Below are 17,087 nucleotides of genomic sequence, written 5' to 3'. Positions count from 1 at the left end.
CCTCTTTCCATGAAAAATACTGTTGGTTTACCATCAGAATACTGATGGTTTACCCCATCTTTTGGTGTTGCTAAGCTTCATGGTTACAAAAAAACCACAACTGGATGCATTTCTCCTCTTAATACTGAAGAATAGCATGTTTTAAAAGAAGCTTGTTACTTTATTTCCCTTCCAGACATTCTGTGCAGCATCCTGTGGAATCTATACAATTATTATAAGCAGTTTTCAGAGAGTGTTGAGGGCAGAATCACTGAACTTCGTCAACCTATAGAAAAGGAACTTAAGGTAAAAAGAAACTTCATTCAGACAATATATTGATCTAACCAAAGGAACAGTGGAGCAGATATTACTTGAATTTGTTTATAATGGCTCCGTTGGCTGCTGAAATTGCTACTATATTTCACATTTTCTTTGGCAAGAATTTTTTTTTGAGGTGGGGGGTTTGGTTGAGGTCTTCGATGTTTAGTCAGTCCCATTTAGCCATGGCAGCTTTTACCCACTAGTGAAGCCCCTTCAGATTTCACAGCATTTGGCCATGCAGCAGTTTTAGCGTAAACATCTATATTAATAGAATAAGATGCCTATGCAGTAATATTTTTACTTACTAAAATGTCTTGCATTTTAAGACCACCAGATCATCATAGCTGATCAGCTTTAAAGATCATCTTTTATATGAAAGTAGTTCATTGCATTTATATAAGTAATCCCATTGATTATTTATTTTCCTAATAGGAATTTGTGAAAATTTCAAAGTGGAATGACGTCAGCTTCTGGGCTATAAAACAGTCAGTTGAAAAAATACGCAGGTAACTCAGAGCTTGGAATTAAGCTCCATATTGGAATCTTCCTTCTAGATGATTTCTCTATGATGTTAAATTTGAATGCAAGCATGTTTCTTCTGCTCGTAACACAGGGGAGACATTTATTTCCAGCAGCTGAGAGATTTCCAGGATTATAAAACCCGGTAACACTTCTGCTTTCCTTTGGTAATTAGGACCCTCTTTAAATTCATGAAGAAGTTTGAAGTTGTTCTGGATGAGCCATGTCGGCCTGCCTTGGTGGAAATTGGTAAGGAAGAGCAGCTGGACTGCTTGCAAAAGCAGGAAGAATCTGAGAACAAAGAGACCAAAGTTCAAAGGCTAAACAACACATTAAGAAAAATCCTGTCTGCTAGAACAGATGTTGCCAAGGTGACTGTATTCTTTATTCTAAGTCTGGGAGGGATATTTTCTCTATTCTCATCTATATGTCACTTTTCACTGATTTATGGAGAAAAATCTTACGTAAGTGTCAAATCTGTTGAATATATCATCAACGTTTTGGTCTTACTTGTGTTCAGTGTTATGAAACACTGCAGATGGGTGGGAATGCAGCATGGAAAGACAAGCATGTTCTGTATTGACTTGGCACAATATCTGTGCTCTAATGTAGAGATGATAGCAGTTACACATTTCATCTCCAAGTTGCTTATATATTGTCTGAAGCAGTTTGTTACTTGCCTGCTACTGCAGTAATATGGGCTGGGATTTAAAATTATTATTAGCCTTTTTTTCTAAACAAGAACGCCAACAGATATAGCTGTAGGATTTGTGCATATATAAGTTCTGATTAAATATAAAATCACTTTGCTCTTGAACTCAATGGGAGGGAAGTGCACTACATTGTCCTCCATTTGCTGTTGGCTGACAGCTTGTGTACTGTGAAAATTTGGCTTGGACTAGCTGATAAGTGGTAAATCCTACTCCAGAGTTCCACAGTTTAGTGTGTCTCTAATTAAGTTGTCAGGCCCAGAGAAGCAGTCAATTAATTTTCTTCCTGAAATAAATTTCTATTCACATTCATTAGTTCTTATTAATAAGATGCGTGGAGACAATCATAAGTCACCAGAATTTGGGGATTAGTGGGAAATGCTCAGTTACTCTCAGCTTCCAAGGCTTTTGTTCCTTTTCTTCAGACCAGACATCTTGCTATTGTCCTGTGACAGTCAGGAGGGGTGGAGTGAGGGGGCAGAAATTGTATACAAATCTAATGTCTGTGATTGTTGGGTTGGTTGGTTGGTTTGTTAGCAAGTCTGTTACTGATAATCCAGCAGAGTTGCTTACACTTGTTGCAGTTTCATGTTGCCTTCAAGTGTTGGTGCTGAACTGTTCCAAGGATCACATGGGGTTGTTTTGGGGTTCCAGAATTTAGTCCTTCTCTTTGCAGTGATTTACTTTTAACGGTGAAATAAGACATCTTTAGTATGTGTGTATAATTGGACTGTTTCTTTAATTTTTTTCTCAGAAGGCACTCCCAGAAGAATGTCAGGATGGCATTACATTTAATACAGAATCTCTTCAATATCGTCTGCCTAAGCTTACTAAAAAAATGAAGAAAATGTGTACAACAGTTACAGAAAGTAATTCATTCTTAAGGCTGGTGGAAAATCTTGACCAGTTCACAGGTTAAGTGTTCTTAAAATTTCCATACCATAATTGATCTCTAACATAAATGGAACAAATCAGGAAAAAGTATAGATACATAGTTCCCTTCCCAGACTGCCTTTCTGTGGCTGCTTTGTGTATGTTAAATTTTCACATCTCTTACCTTTCCCTGCTGTCTTCTGTACAGGTGGTATCATTGTTTCTGTAGTTGAATTGCAAAATTTAACATTTGATCAGACGGCAGATAAGGAGAAGCAGAAGTCAGAGGCAAAGCATATTCAGATGCAGAAGCAACGGGCTTTGTCAGATCTCTTTAAAAGCCTTGCTAAAACAGGTAAGCTTTGGGTAAAAATGTGCTTGGTTTAAAAGCACAGAGTTCTTAAGCGTTTTACCATTTTTGCCAATATATCTAAACCCCACCATAATACTATGTTCTTGAAGTCAATAAGCCACTAATACAGAGAAGCATTTAAGTCTTTTTCTCTTAGTCTGTTGACTTAGGTGTCCTGGTGTGTTAGCCCTTTCAAATACCTTTTGTTCTTCTTACATTCCATTAGATGTACAACAGTAGCTTTTCTGAAGCAGAAATATACTTTATCTCCAGTCAGAAGTTGCTGCCCAGCTTTTATAAACAAGAGGAAAACTTATTATCTTGTATCCATTCTCTGATCCAGAACTGAAATTAAGTTAGCTCATCTGAATGAAAGCCCGTCTCTCAATTGACAGACTAGCAAAGATCAGATTGTCAGTGGTGTGGTTGAGCCATGAAGACTGAATGATCTGCTGATGAGAATCATTGGAGGTACCCTGTTCAGCAGCCCAGTCTCGATTACTCCCCTTGCTAGTCTTAAGGAGAAGGACCTACCCAAAGTATTATTTGTTGCCTTTTCCTTTGGTGTTATGTTATTTATCAGCTGTTCTTAGTCACCGAGGAGTTTAGAAACCAGCAGAAGTAAGCAGTGTTGTTAAATAAACAGCTGTCTTACAGCATTCTACTAAGTCATAGCCAGAAGTAGAAATAATGTAACTTTGACTTTTTTTTTTCTTGAAGAGAGTTTAGTGTTTTGGTGCTTCTCTTGGAAGCCATAGATTTTGGCCTGCAGTGATTCTAAAAACCCCTAAAAAAAAAAAAAAAAAAAAAAAAATTGTATTCCTCATGGTTGCAGAAATAGGCTTGGAAACATGAAGTTAAGGATTTCAGGAAGGCATGATTTTGATAATAAACTAACTCAGTGTCACAACACTTGGAAAATAAATGAAAGCAAACCCATCCTAAATGCTTTCTGGGAGGCAGGAGGAGGCTTCAGTTGTTGCTTGGAGTATTTGTAGTTTATGCTACTTAAATGAATTGGTGTGTAGTGAATAAATAGATCCTAGAAGATCAAGGTCCTTTTGTATTTAGATGAATTCACAGGTGAATCTGAGTGGGAGGAACACATACACTTTTCCTGTGTGTGGAATTTTTTGCACCCAGTGGCGTCAAAAGGATGTCTGCATTTCTGCCCTGTGAAGTTTGTACTGGAGGAATTGGCATACTGTGATAATTTCATTAACACATGGAATTTGAATTCTTTACTAGGGTATGTCTTTGATTTCAGATGACAGTTTTACCTTCCTCAGTCATCAGCCTTTTCATGTCTTAAAAATGAGGTCAGGATCCCTAAATCAGCTTTCTTAAAGGACCAGGAGAAACAAAAACTGTTGCTCCTAAGAATTGTTCTCCACTTAGTTTGGAAAAATGCCAACATAACCTAGATAGCTAATGAGTATTTGTTACAGGTTCTGCTTATGTTCAGGATACTTTCAAAGGAGCGTTTTAATTGGCTTGAGAGAAATGAGCATGTTTATACAACTTTTAAAATAGCTAAAAGAACAGCCTTAAGCCTGACTAATGAAAATACGTAGCTGTAACTTTCTCAGGCTGGCTGTAGCCTGCCTTACAGGTTCAAGGCTTTTTGATTTTTCTTTTGGCCACTACCAACCACCTCCTTTATACACGCAAGTCTATGCCTTATTTTCAGCTGTGTTCTTCAGCTATGTTCACCTGGAGATAGCTAAGCTATGATGTGTTCTTACATTACAAAAATTGTGGTATGTTCAAAGACTTGTCAAAATCAGGCAGCATCAGAAAAAAACCTACATCAGGTTTTAGATCTTGATACCAACTGTATGAGTGACACTTTTCATATAAAGGAATGAGGGCTTATAAAGGATGTGTGTTCAAATGTCATTCCAGGTTTATCATACCGGAAAGGTCTTTCTTGGTCCCGGTCAAAAGCCTGTCATGAAATACTCTACCTACGTCCACTGGACTTGCGTAGTGCATTAGGTGTAGTCAGTTGTACAGATGAACTGGATGCCACGTATGTACACAGTATTTCTAACCCTTAGATTTTATGAATTGCAGCTATAATATATAGAATTTATTGCATGTGGATTTAGACTGGAATTTCTGGAACATAATTCACTTAAGATTTTAGATATTCCTTTCTCTTTCCCCCATTACTTCTCAGTTTGAAAATCCCATACATACTGTACTGGCACATACACTCGAGAGAGGGGTTTTTTTAATTTGCACTTTTCACAACTTCACCCTCAGTTTCATTGCTACTGTGAATTGGATTTCAGTTAACTCTTCACTGCCCAGCTTTGCCTGGGATGTGTTCCTAGCATCATATTAGAATGTAGACTGCTAACGATTTTATTAAAGATGAGTTGTAATTTACAGGGATTACTTAATCTTTTTGTTTTCATTGACTGATGGGGTATTTCAGGAGAAAATACATAGACTTCAAAGTGGGTATTTCTCTCCTTTACTGGTACCGGGTGATTGTTGTCATTAAGACATGATGGTTACTTTCCTCCTCAGATGTAAGGGTTTAATTTATGGTACCTTTCATAAAGGCCATAATAAAGGCTTCCCTATCAAGCTGGATTTAGCTGCATGGGAAAAAAAAATCACTATTTAAGTGTTAAACTATATTCAAAGATAGATATTTTGCTGCTATTTTTTAGGGCTTCCTTAGGGTTTATTTTAAAAATTAAGTGTTTTCTTTAGAATACTTCTGGAGAAAATGAAGAATTACAAGATCAATACATTTGCAGAATAAACTGTAAGCAAATTTTTGAGGTTGAAGACCTGACCTGGTGGTTCCACTGTGCTGAGGTACTGATATTATATTTATATACCTTTCTAATACCAGACTCTTTTTTTTGCTCTGTCAGGTTGCTGACAGAGATTACTTCTGCCTGGGATGGATGCCAGAAGTACTTCTATCGGTCACTTGCACGCCACTCTAGACTTCAGACAGCATTATTAGCACCTGCCAAGGTAGAACACCAAAGTAAAAACAGAAATCCTACTTCTGTTAACTTTATTCTACCAGCTTGGACTGAAATTTCCCAGCAGCAAAAAGGGGATGTGAGGTCATGCTGTGTTCTGTAATATGATACAAAATATTATATTTGGGGGCTAATCATTAAATGCAGCATTTTAAAACCTGTTGTTTTATGACTGAAGTTTAGTGAACTAAGTTAACTGGTAAACATACAGTATCTTTCCTCACAACAGATACCCTGTTACTACTTTCTGTGCGTGAAGGAAAATCCTTTAATGCTGAATCAAAACTTGTTAGAAAAACCAGGGTTAGTTGTTGCACATGAAAAAAAGCACTTGAGGTTTATAATTAGACATAACTGGAGCCTGTGTCTAATACAAAAGTGCCAGTATATTTCTTTGCTTAAAAATTGGTCTAAAATCAGTAGAAGGAGCAAAAGAATTCTGATAAATCAGTACCACTTTGCCAGTATTTCAGGAGAAAGGGATCTCTTGCAGATGCTGCTCTTTCTCACTGTGCTTCACCGCTTGTTTTACAACATGATCTTGTCAAATGTCACAACTCGCAGTGGCATACATAACTGAACATAGCTGAGATCAGTTTTGCTCTGTGTTGTGAACATTTATTCACAGCTTTAAAATGGGATCCTTTCTAACGAAAGGAGGGAAAGTAATTGTCAGTTAATTTGGTAAAATGAATTGTGGAAGTAGTTCTAGCAATAGTCATGAATGTAAGAATTTAGGCTGGCATAGCTTTAGATTGTAATAATCATTTATGTAAGGTAGCTTTACTATTGGAACTAAACTGCTGATAATTATTGCTACAGTGGAGTGCAATTTAATATGGCTGTTGTTGCAGGAGTTACTTGAAAATCAGATTTGTATGCAGGATATATGGAAGATGCAAAAAAATGAAGATGGGAAAACTGTAATAACTATAATTTTTGTCTGCATTTTAAGACTTGTTCAATTAAACCCTAAATTTTCAGCCAGCTCGGTGAAATGAAATGGAGGCACGGAGAATGTTCTTATCTGCTTATTCGTGTAACTGTTCCCTGCACTTTTTCTGTATCTTTTTTGTTTTTTTTAGGATATTGGACTAGGTAGCATTGAACGATGCAGAGGATTCACTGCACACCTCATGCAGATCCTTGTTAGGCAGAGACAGTCTCTTACGGCATTGACAGAACAGTGGATCTTACTGAGGTACTTTGCATTTTCCAACACTTAAATGTTGGCAAGGAGTCTGACAGTAAGCAATTCAGTTCAAGAAAAATAGAAAAAAAGTAGAAGGAAAAAAATTCTTCCCCATATTTCCTCATTTCTTTCTTCCCCTCAATTAAGCCTAGATATAAAAAAATTTTAAAGTAAAAGGAGGGGAAGGGGTTAGGTATTGTTTATCCTGTCATTGCATCCATTATTTTGAAATCAAAATAATTTTGGAAAAACAAGTTAGGTATACATGAAGACTAAAATAATTACTGTAGTTAATTACAAAGTTAAGCCTATGGATTGTTAAATCTCTGTCATTTGGTATTGGCCTAAGTTGATATTGGTTATGTTCAAGTTTTTGATTTGATCTGGAACAAATAAATGATCTGGATGGCACTTGAACCAATATGAAGAAGACTCAACAGCGTACAAATTAAAACTCAAGAAAGGTGGGAGTTATTAGATCTTGTGTCAGAACTGTAAAAAGGAAAGTGTATAGGAAATCTTTCTCACTTGATGTGATTTTTCACTCTGTAACTTGACTCGCTCTCACTGCAGACTCCACTGTTGTGCATATTTGTGCTCATCGCTATTGTAATCCATAAAACTTTTTGAAGTTGGGTCAGAAGCCTTTGTACAGGGAAGGAAATCCAGACTGGAAATTAGTGCTGCCAGATTTGTTAACCCTAGGAAACTTGGAAAAACAAAACCCCAACAAAACAAATAAAAGCCCAAACCACAACCCCTCAGTTGCAGGAATAGTAAGACTTCTAAGACACTCACCTGCACTGCTGTGACTTTCATTGTAAATCAGAGTAATCATTTGTTATGAACTGACTATTATGCAGCACTTCAGAGAATGAAGGCATGTTGGAATCTAATGTGCTTTTATAATGGATGAAAATTAATAATATTTGAGCATCAGGCCATGAATTTAAGGATTGTTTGAAAATACGGTGCAGATTCTGAGAAATCTTACAAAGCCCTGGTTTCAGTACAACTCAAACATATGCAGTGGAGAGAGAAATTCAATAATTAAGCAAAACTTTTTTTAAAATAAGACTATCATTTTAGGTTTTCCAGAAAAAGTTTGACTTCCACTGAGATCATATTATCTAGAGCTTTTATGAACTTAGTCTAAATGTTGATATTTTCAAAGGATGATTGTAACTTTTCTTTATTTCTTCTTCACCAGGAACCTCCTGAGTTGTATACAAGAGATAGAATCTAGGTTGACTGCTGACAGAGAATATAACATAGCATTTCCTCCCCAAGACAGTGTTCAACACTGGACTGACAAACTGCAGCAACTTTCTATGCAGTGTGTGATGGTTCTCGAGGAGCTGTCTTGGTTTATACAATGCTGCCCAAAAGACGAGTTAACAAAGTGCAGTGACAATGAAAGAGCAGATGTCAAAACAAACCTTTTTCAGAGTTCAGGACCTGAAATAGGACACGTTTTTGCGGGAATACCTGACCTAATTCCCTCAGAGCTAAAATACCTAACTCCAGTAACAATTGAGCAACTTCCTCCTGGATGCAGGATGCGAAATAAGGATCAGTTATGGCTGCAGGTAACTACACAATTGACTGCGATGCTGGCAAATGTGAAGGCAGTGAAAGCAGAAGTGGACAAAATAAGACAACGGTCATGTGAGACTTTGTTTTATTCCTGGTGAGTTCTACATGTGCATAAAATTGAATCTCTGTATGTTATATGTTCATGTAAGATGTGTGTAGTCATATTGAAAATTTTTGCTTATGCATGTCTTGGAAAGTGTGTTCAGGTGCTCTTGAAGGTTGTTTCTGTTCATTCTTCTTGAAAATGCAGTGCCTGGCTTTTTAAACAAATGTATGTGTCTTCTCCCACTTTTTTCTGACTTGTCAGGGGAGAAATGGTTCATCTCAGTTTCTCAGTTTGTCTTTGGTCTCCTGGGATTTCATCCCTGTATGTAGCTCCTTAGTTAATGAGGTGAATTTCAAATCTAAATTTAATCATGAAATTTTTCTTTTAAAAGAACTCTGTAGCCTATTTAATAATAATAACAACAAAATATATGCCTCCCATTTTCTGTCTGCTTCAGACAGTGTGTGTGTGTGGCACATCTGCTTGTTGTCAAACAAGTTCAAGATTGAGATCAGCTGCCTTCCCCTCATTCCTGTCCCAAGAAGAGGTTTAATCTTAAATTGAAGTGTGTGTTCTCCTTATTTCTTGTTGCAGGAGAGATTTTGAAGTTTGCATATCAGCTATGAGTTGTTTGCTGGAAGTCTCAGCTCAGTTACAAGGCATGGAGTCCCTGTTTCTTCCAAATGGGGAAGGCAGACAAGAAACAAATCAGGTAGCCCTAATCAAGAGCCTGAAGTATATGCAAGACGAAGTTAATAATACATCTGCAGACTTCATAGCCTGGAGAACACAGCTTCTTGCTTCCATGTCAAATTGCAGTGGTAAGGACAATTCTCCTCTGCCTGTCTTGTAATTTAGATAACCAACCTAATGAATTCTTACATCTTTATTGCAGAATATGGCTTCATGTTCATTTGAATATCCAGAAACACTTGATGAAATTCAAACTTGGAAAATTTAGTTCAGACTTAAGTTGTGCAGTAATTCCCCCCCCTCCCCCGTCACTGTTTATGACAGATCTTAAACTGTAGTTGTAGATCAGGATTAGCAAGGAGTTTAGTAGAACTGTGTGATATAAATTGCATGGCGCTTATGCTCCTTGCATAGGGGAAACATAGTAATCTGTAATTGAATGTGTTTATATGTAAAACTACTTGTGTTATGGTTCAAAAGGAAATCAACGGTCAGATGAAGAGTTTGTGGAGCACTTCTCAGCAAAAGTGGAAACTGTGATCCGTGTTGTTCTGTATGCCATCCAGTGTTTGGTGGAGAGAAAACAGGAAGGTGGAAAAGACAACGAAGAATGTCCAGAAGAAAATGGTAAGTCTTGTTAATTTACTTAAGGGGGAAGAGGAGAGTTTAAACTATGCAAACCTAAAAATTCCTTAAACTGTGTATCTAGCAGAGGTACCTCAATACACAAGGAAACTGTCATTTTAATAGAAGCTTTCTATTAAAACAGATAGGATGAATATTTCTAGGTTGCTTGCTCTAACATTTTTAGAATGTCTGACTTGATTTTCGTAAATTTTTATGTGTTTCAAACAAAGAGGATGCAGCCTCATTTGATGTGATTAAAGCAGGACATATAACTAAGCTTTTGGATGAAGATTTCTCTGCTGATTTGGATGCTTTGCGTGTGCAGAAAGCAGTTTTAGGCGTTTCAGAACTCCTGGAGAACCTGAAATCTTACAGGGAAGATTACACTTCAGATAAGCATAAGGTAAAATTATTCTTCTCAATAATTTTTGGTTTAGGTGTCTCAAAATATTTGGAATTGTGAACTTTGGTGGTTAAATGTGCATTACTTCTTATTGTCCAATACCTTAGAACTAGAAGCATGTGAGAAATTACAGTTAAATATAGGTACTCTTCTGTAGTGCAAAAGCCAGATGTTCCTTTAGTAAGAAGGAAAAGTTTTAGTTTCTGTGAAAATCTAGAAAAAGCTCTGAAAACTTTAGAAATTGTATTTAAACTTGCCAACTGATACTTCTGGTTTGAGCATCTGTTTTCAGTCTCTATCATCACCCTCTCTGAGGCGCATCTCAGTATGTAGATAACGATGTCTGACAGCTGTTCCTTGGTTTTAACTGCAGTTCTTCAACCAGTCCTGCTATTTGCTGGTGCGTCTAAAGCCAATGCTCTGCAAGTATTCAGACCTTATCCTGTTCTACCTCACTGCTTCACTGGCATCTCACAGGAGTACTGGAAAATTGCTTTCTGTTCTAACTAGCATTTTTACAGAGCTTGCCCAAAAGGTAAGTTACTAGAGGTAACAGTGGTTATATGGTAAGCATATATTTAATGTCTACAAAAGTCTTCAAGTAAGAAACTAAGATGAAAAATGTAGTTACTGCTACAGAAAGTTTTGGGTTTCTGTTTGCCTTTTAGGGGTTTTGTCTGCCAAAAGAATTACTTGAAGATGAAGCTGGAGAGGGAGCAACACAGTTTCATGATTACGAGGATGGTGGTATTGGAGATGGGGAAGGCAAGAAGGATGTGAGCGACAAAATAGAAAGTGAAGATCAGGCAAGTGTTTGGGTTTGTTCTTGTTTAGTTCAAGGAAAACTGAAAAGAACCCTTGAATTCCATGTTGTAGATGTTTTGAATAAAAAAAAAAAAACAAAAAAAAACCAAACAAACAGAAGTAGCCCTCATTCTGTTTAGGTTGGCTTTATCTTTGCATATAAACTTTATAAATATTGTTGTGGTACTTTAAGTAAGCTTTAATATAGAGGCAAGATCTATTGTAATTTTTGGCTTTACCAATAATTCAGATAGAAGACAGTTTTCAAAAGGGTGAAGAGAAGGAGAAGGAGGATCAAGAGTCTAAACCAGAAATTGAAGGAGAAGACAATGCAATTGAAATGTCAGAAGACTTTGAAGGAAAAATGCATGATGCAGAGCAGGAGAAAAAAGGTTTGGTTGCTCCACTATGGCAAACTTCGAAAAAAATATTACAGATCAGTCCCATAATGGTTGATACTTTTATGTAATGAAGCATATACTGAAAAGTCAGTGCTAACAGTAGAGTAGTGCCATTTGTATATGAATACTAAGAAGTATTAATATGGTGCAAAGAAAATACTGGCTCTTCTGTTGCTGCAGTGGTTTTGGAATGAAGGGACCTGATTCTTCCTGTTGTGAGCTGACCTATAGGCGCATTTTAAAATTAGTCACTGACTCTGTGGAGCTGCTGGAAGATCAAAAGAACACTTGAGAATATGGCTGTAGTTAATGTCAAAACATGATTAATGAAACTATTGCTAACTTCTAAGCAATGAGAAGAATTTAACTTTACCTTTTCAAAATGGAAAAAATAGCAACATTTGGTAGATTCATTTAAGTTGCTACTCTCCCAGAAGGTAGCAGTTCTTCACTTTAAAGTATAACAGCTTGAACATCTGAAATTAATGTGGCTTACAAATTAAAGTTAATCTACTTTCAAATCTCTGACCAAGTGCCAGGAACAAGTTCATCTGCATAAGAAGAGAAATTCCCAATCTAATAAACAGATAAAGTAGAGTCAACCTTTCCCCTCCCAGTAATACCAAAACATTTTGAAAATGAAGGAGGGAGAGGGTAAGGAATAGAGAGTTTAAATCATCCAGGTTTTGCACCTGGAACTTGTTAGTCTGAGGGAGAGAATGCTGTGTCTGTCCCAGAGAACACTCTGAACCACATAATTAGGACCCTGCTCTTCTGGCTGTTGGTGCATGTATGTGTTTTTCCACATCTGTCAATTATAACTGCATAGGGTGATGAAATTAAGGTGCAAGTATGACTGCTTGTTTGTTTCTGAACTTAACAAAAAAGTTAGCTTTCTCTCTTCTATACTGAAACACATTCTGAACTGTCCACAGAAAATGATGAAAATTCAGATGAAGAGGAGGAGCTGGACAAGCAGATGGGAGATCTTGGTAATGCTGAAGCTGATGATAAACTGGATGAGAGGCTCTGGGGGGAGGAGGATGATGATGATGATGATGAAGATACCAATAGTAAAACAGAAGAAACTGGACCAGGAATGGATGAGGTAAAGAGAAAAGGGTGGGAAGAAGAATATCAAAGAAATTAAACTCTGTTAACTTGATGTGACCTAGACTGTGAACTCCCTTGCATACTAGCTCTTTGTCTTGGAATGAGATAATTGGAGCATATCACTAATAATTTAGTGATGTCATTTTTTCTGTAGGAGAGGATGTCTTGTCACTCAGACTTTGAGAAGCAGGTAGCATAATTGAGTTTCTTTTGAATTTGTTGGTTAACAGGAAGATTCTGAGCTTGTTGCAAAAGATGACAATTCAGGCACAGGAAACAAGGATAATAAAAAACAGCCTCCCAAGGATGAGGAAGAAGAGCAACAAGAAGATGACAGTGGAAACAAAGAGAAAGTCCATGAACAAATCGATGAGGTAAAAATTATTTGGACTACATGGAGTATTTTGCTGTTAAACTATATTTTGTTGCTCACATCATGTGTTTATGAGAATTTGAAATGCTTAATTTAATACTGAAGTGCACTGAAAAAAGTTTATTTCAGAGCTATTATATATTATAGTATATAGAAATGTGTATATAGAGAGAATATATACTATATTCGGGGCTACTATATTGTATCCATTATATGTATATTGTCTAATCCATAATCCAGAAAGAATTTGTGTTTGCATTGACTTGAATTTGGCTGCCAAAACAGGCTTTACACTGAATTGATGTTTTGATGGACAGAGCTTAAAAGTCCCTGTTCTGTTGTGTTTAGCAATAGAAACATCTTAAGTCAATGGGACTCATCCCAAAAAATCTGTGTACAGTATGCATGAAGATTCTGCATAGTATACAAGAGTGCATTTACCATCTGTAAGAGTGCAGATTCTGTTCAGAATCTTTCAGTTAGGAAAACTGGATTCCAAACACAAAACATGCTGTTTTGAAGAAGTAACGATTTATGTAAATGTGTTTGGCGAAATTAATCTTTTTCTGCTGTATATATACATGAGGATGTGTATCACTGGAAATTCGTTAAGTGATGAGAGTGTAATATTGTATCCAGTACTTCTGTGTCCTGCAGAATTCAACAGTGTCTTATTTCTCATCTTTGCCTTTCCTCCCACTTATGACACACTCATGCTGACAGCGTGAGTATGATGAAAACGAAGTAGATCCTTATCATGGACAGCAAGAAAAGCAGCCTGAAGTTGAACCTTTGGACCTTCCTGATAATTTGAACCTGGAGAATGATGAGGAGAGTGATGAGGAGGAAGAGGATGAAGGTACAGCTGAAAATCTCTCCACAGATTCCCAGATGAAAGCCACATGGAAATAGGGAGGAACAGTCAGATAACGAGCTATTTTTCTCTGTAGAAAGGAGAAGTGGTGGTGGTAGGATTCTGTATAACAAGAAGCTGCAAAATCACTTCAGTGTATCAAGATATCAAATGCAGGCCAGATAGGAACTCAGTATTACAGCATTTTCCTTTACCTCCCTTTCACACACACTGTGGAGGAGGTTTTGTCATTTATCCGAGTGATACACCCTAATCTGCGTTAGAACTTCCTCACATCAGTGTCCAGTTGCTTTTTTAGTTTCATTTTTTTCTATGATACTTGCAAGCATTTGTGCTCCAGGTCAACTGACCCTCAAGAATATTGGCTTAAAGGAAGTTAATAGGAATTCATCATGCTGTATTGTTAGTTAGAAACCAGTTGTGACAAGAAATTATCTGCTGTAGAAAATCATAGATCCTATGTAGAGAATTCTCAATATTTTAAGATTTTTTTGATAGGCTGGGCAGTTTTATTCCAAATATCTGTAATATTCACTGTCTCTATACTTAACTGAAAGTTTTCTGTGCTTTGATTGTTTTAATCCAGAAGAAGAAAATGATTTTGAAGTAGATGAGAAACCTGTTGATTTAAGTGAGGCAGAGAAGACAGAAGAACAGAATGAAGAGGATGCTGGTGAGACAGGAGGAGATGATCAAGATACAGAACCAGCCGAAGAAGGCGTTTCTGAAGATAAAGAGGAGAAGGAAGATGAAGGGGACAAAGATGGTGATGATCAAGAAGAAAATGCAGGGAGCACTGAGGATGCAGAAGCGGAGGAGGAGAAAGAATCAGAACCACCTGATGAAGAAAAAAATGCATCTGAAGATAAGGGAATCCCTGCTGCTGACCAAGGCCTTCAACCTCAGGTAGAAAGTAATAAATAAAAGCCTGATTGATTTTTTTTTTTTATTATTATTAATTTTATTTTTTTTTTTTTTAATTACTTGATACAAGACCTAAGAAAGGGATGTGTTCTGTGATGCTCTGAAACAGATTTGACATTGGGTAGGTGTAATGTTTGTGAGAATCTTCATCAAGATAACAGATTTGCTTACTATTAAACTGGTGTATTTCTGTCATTTATAATCCTGTTACCTCCTTGCCCTTCTGCTTCCCCATGGTTTTTAGAATTTTAAAATAAACTCATGTTATTTCAGGAAGAAGACGGTAAAGATAACTCAGAGATGGATGAACAGATCCCTGAGCCTGAGGAAAGAATGGAACATGAAACACAAGGGCAGACTGGGCAAGAAAACCTGCAGAGTGACAGTGCTGTTGAGCTGGCTGGAGAGGCTTCAGAAAGAGACCAGTCTAAAGAGGTAAATTACATGGAAGTGTCCTAGTTGAAAATGCTGAATTTGGGAATGTGTTTTCAAGTTAAAATCAAGGAATTACTGCTGTGTTTTTAAGAATTTTGTTTAAGATTCAATTTTTAGAACACCAGTTATAAAATCATTGAAAAAAAAAATTGAAGACCATGTAGATATCTTCATAGCAGTGAAAACTGCATGGTAAGTTTAGGCTAATTGTTGAGCAGCAGAACTGTCTTGTCTGGTCCCCAGCAGAATAATACTTGAAGTTGTGAGCTGTTCATCATTCACAATTGAAGGTAGCACAGCATTGCAGTTTAACTTCTCAACTTTGTCTACAACAGTTGCTAAATCCCTTTCCTGTTTTACCGTTGCCATTTTTTTGGTCTTTCAGGAATATGGAAGTGGAGCTTCAAGCGCAAATCAGTCGGAAGGCCATGAATCCACACGCATGGCCCGGATGGCTTCTCAGAAGCAGAGCAGAAAAAATACCCAGGTTCATCTATTCTTTTCCATTTATTTATTTTCTTTTTAATTTGAATGTCTTAATATTAACCAGGAAATAGGCAGGACTCTGTTTGTCCTTGTTACAACTCTTAGTCCAGTCGAGGTTTGGTTGAACCTTACTTGAACTTCATGCTGTTAGTTTGTTCTTTTTCAGAGTTTCAAGAGGAAACCTGGTCAGGCAGACAATGAGCGCTCAATGGGAGATCACAACGAACATATCCACAAGCGACTGAGAACCATAGAATCCAGCAGTGAAGCAAAGCAGGATACAACTCAGCCTAAACAAAACGTGGAGGAGGCTGATGCATTTGAACATATTAAACAAAGCTCTGAATGCTATGATGCACAGACATATGGTACGCTGGTATTTCTTCATGTAAAGAGTTGGCATTGTAGAATCCAATCCTGAAGTGCTCCTATTTACTGTAATTCCTCGCAGTATGCTTTTCAAAGTTATCCTTGCTTTGGCTACAGTAAGTGCTACTCTATGACAAGAAGGTTCAAACTAATGAGAGACACTCTTGAAAATACTGAATTGACTCATAAAAATAGATTTTAGTTTAATAAACATTTAAAATCTATTCTCTCCAAATATTGCTTCAGTTACTTTAAAGCCCAAAATACTTAACACAACAGGTTCTTTATTCTGTATCAAACAAATTGATGTTTTAAAAATATTCCTCTAATCTAAATTTAATCACAGAAATTGTTTTCTATTAAACTAACCTGTTCTATTTATGAGGTTTTCTGGGCAATAGTTTATTGATGCAACACAGCGTAGCACACTGAAAATAAAACTGAGGTTAGAGACAATAGCTCACATCTCTTCTGAAGTTCACTAAAATTGATATGCAGTGGCCTCAGAATGCAGCAGTTTTTTGCACCTTCACTGCTTTTCCTTCCTCTTTCCCCTTAATAAATGTTGTTGCCTTTATACAGATGTAGCTAGCAAGGAGCAAGAGAAACCTATTATGCCCCTTGAAGAAAAGGAAGAGGGAGATTCTGAAGATGCAGCTATGGAAACAGAAATGCTGAACAATGAAGATCTCAGAGCAGTAGACACAGAGGAGCTGAAGCCAGAAAAAAAATCTACTGCCACTAAAACTCCTGGTACACTAACTTAAAAACATTCTAAACATACGCTGTGCATCTTTTAATGTATGTGCATCTTTTAATATATGTGCAGGTATTTGTATTTGCACATAATGGATGTGTATACGTTGTATAAGACTAAAACATCTGCTCTTAGTTGGCTTTTATGCAGCAGCATTCTTACTCCTGCCCCGTAATAAGCATTAGCCTTTGCTAAACTGGTTGAGTGACAGAGGGTTTTGCTGTTTCCT

The 17,087-nt window shown here is 37.0% G+C and overlaps 1 protein-coding gene across 2 annotated transcripts in view; it reads left to right on the top strand.

The window, feature by feature from the left end:
* The window catches only part of MDN1 (midasin AAA ATPase 1), a 102,476-nt gene that overhangs the window by 73,544 nt on the left and 11,845 nt on the right, over nt 1-17,087 (top strand). Inside the window, exons 71-93 of one of the 2 annotated variants that reach the window (XM_074896040.1) lie at nt 176-285; nt 733-806; nt 995-1,190; nt 2,284-2,443; nt 2,611-2,757; nt 4,660-4,786; nt 5,649-5,754; nt 6,851-6,966; nt 8,168-8,647; nt 9,194-9,420; nt 9,773-9,919; nt 10,150-10,322; nt 10,696-10,857; nt 10,991-11,128; nt 11,377-11,518; nt 12,463-12,635; nt 12,871-13,014; nt 13,737-13,872; nt 14,474-14,793; nt 15,085-15,246; nt 15,632-15,733; nt 15,899-16,100; nt 16,684-16,854. In XM_074896040.1, coding sequence (XP_074752141.1) covers nt 176-285; nt 733-806; nt 995-1,190; nt 2,284-2,443; nt 2,611-2,757; nt 4,660-4,786; nt 5,649-5,754; nt 6,851-6,966; nt 8,168-8,647; nt 9,194-9,420; nt 9,773-9,919; nt 10,150-10,322; nt 10,696-10,857; nt 10,991-11,128; nt 11,377-11,518; nt 12,463-12,635; nt 12,871-13,014; nt 13,737-13,872; nt 14,474-14,793; nt 15,085-15,246; nt 15,632-15,733; nt 15,899-16,100; nt 16,684-16,854 — 3,915 coding nt within the window. Of the gene's footprint in view, nt 1-175; nt 286-732; nt 807-994; nt 1,191-2,283; nt 2,444-2,610; nt 2,758-4,659; nt 4,787-5,648; nt 5,755-6,850; nt 6,967-8,167; nt 8,648-9,193; nt 9,421-9,772; nt 9,920-10,149; nt 10,323-10,695; nt 10,858-10,990; nt 11,129-11,376; nt 11,519-12,462; nt 12,636-12,870; nt 13,015-13,736; nt 13,873-14,473; nt 14,801-15,084; nt 15,247-15,631; nt 15,734-15,898; nt 16,101-16,683; nt 16,855-17,087 lie in introns of both variants that reach the window. The other variant, XM_074896039.1, reaches the window with a different exon arrangement.

This window comes from Athene noctua, chromosome 1, assembly GCF_965140245.1.
Source record: "Athene noctua chromosome 1, bAthNoc1.hap1.1, whole genome shotgun sequence".
In the NCBI taxonomy this organism is placed as follows: Eukaryota; Metazoa; Chordata; class Aves; order Strigiformes; family Strigidae; genus Athene; species Athene noctua.
Note: the sequence above shows the minus strand (reverse complement) of the source record. Positions and strands in the feature narration are given on the sequence as shown.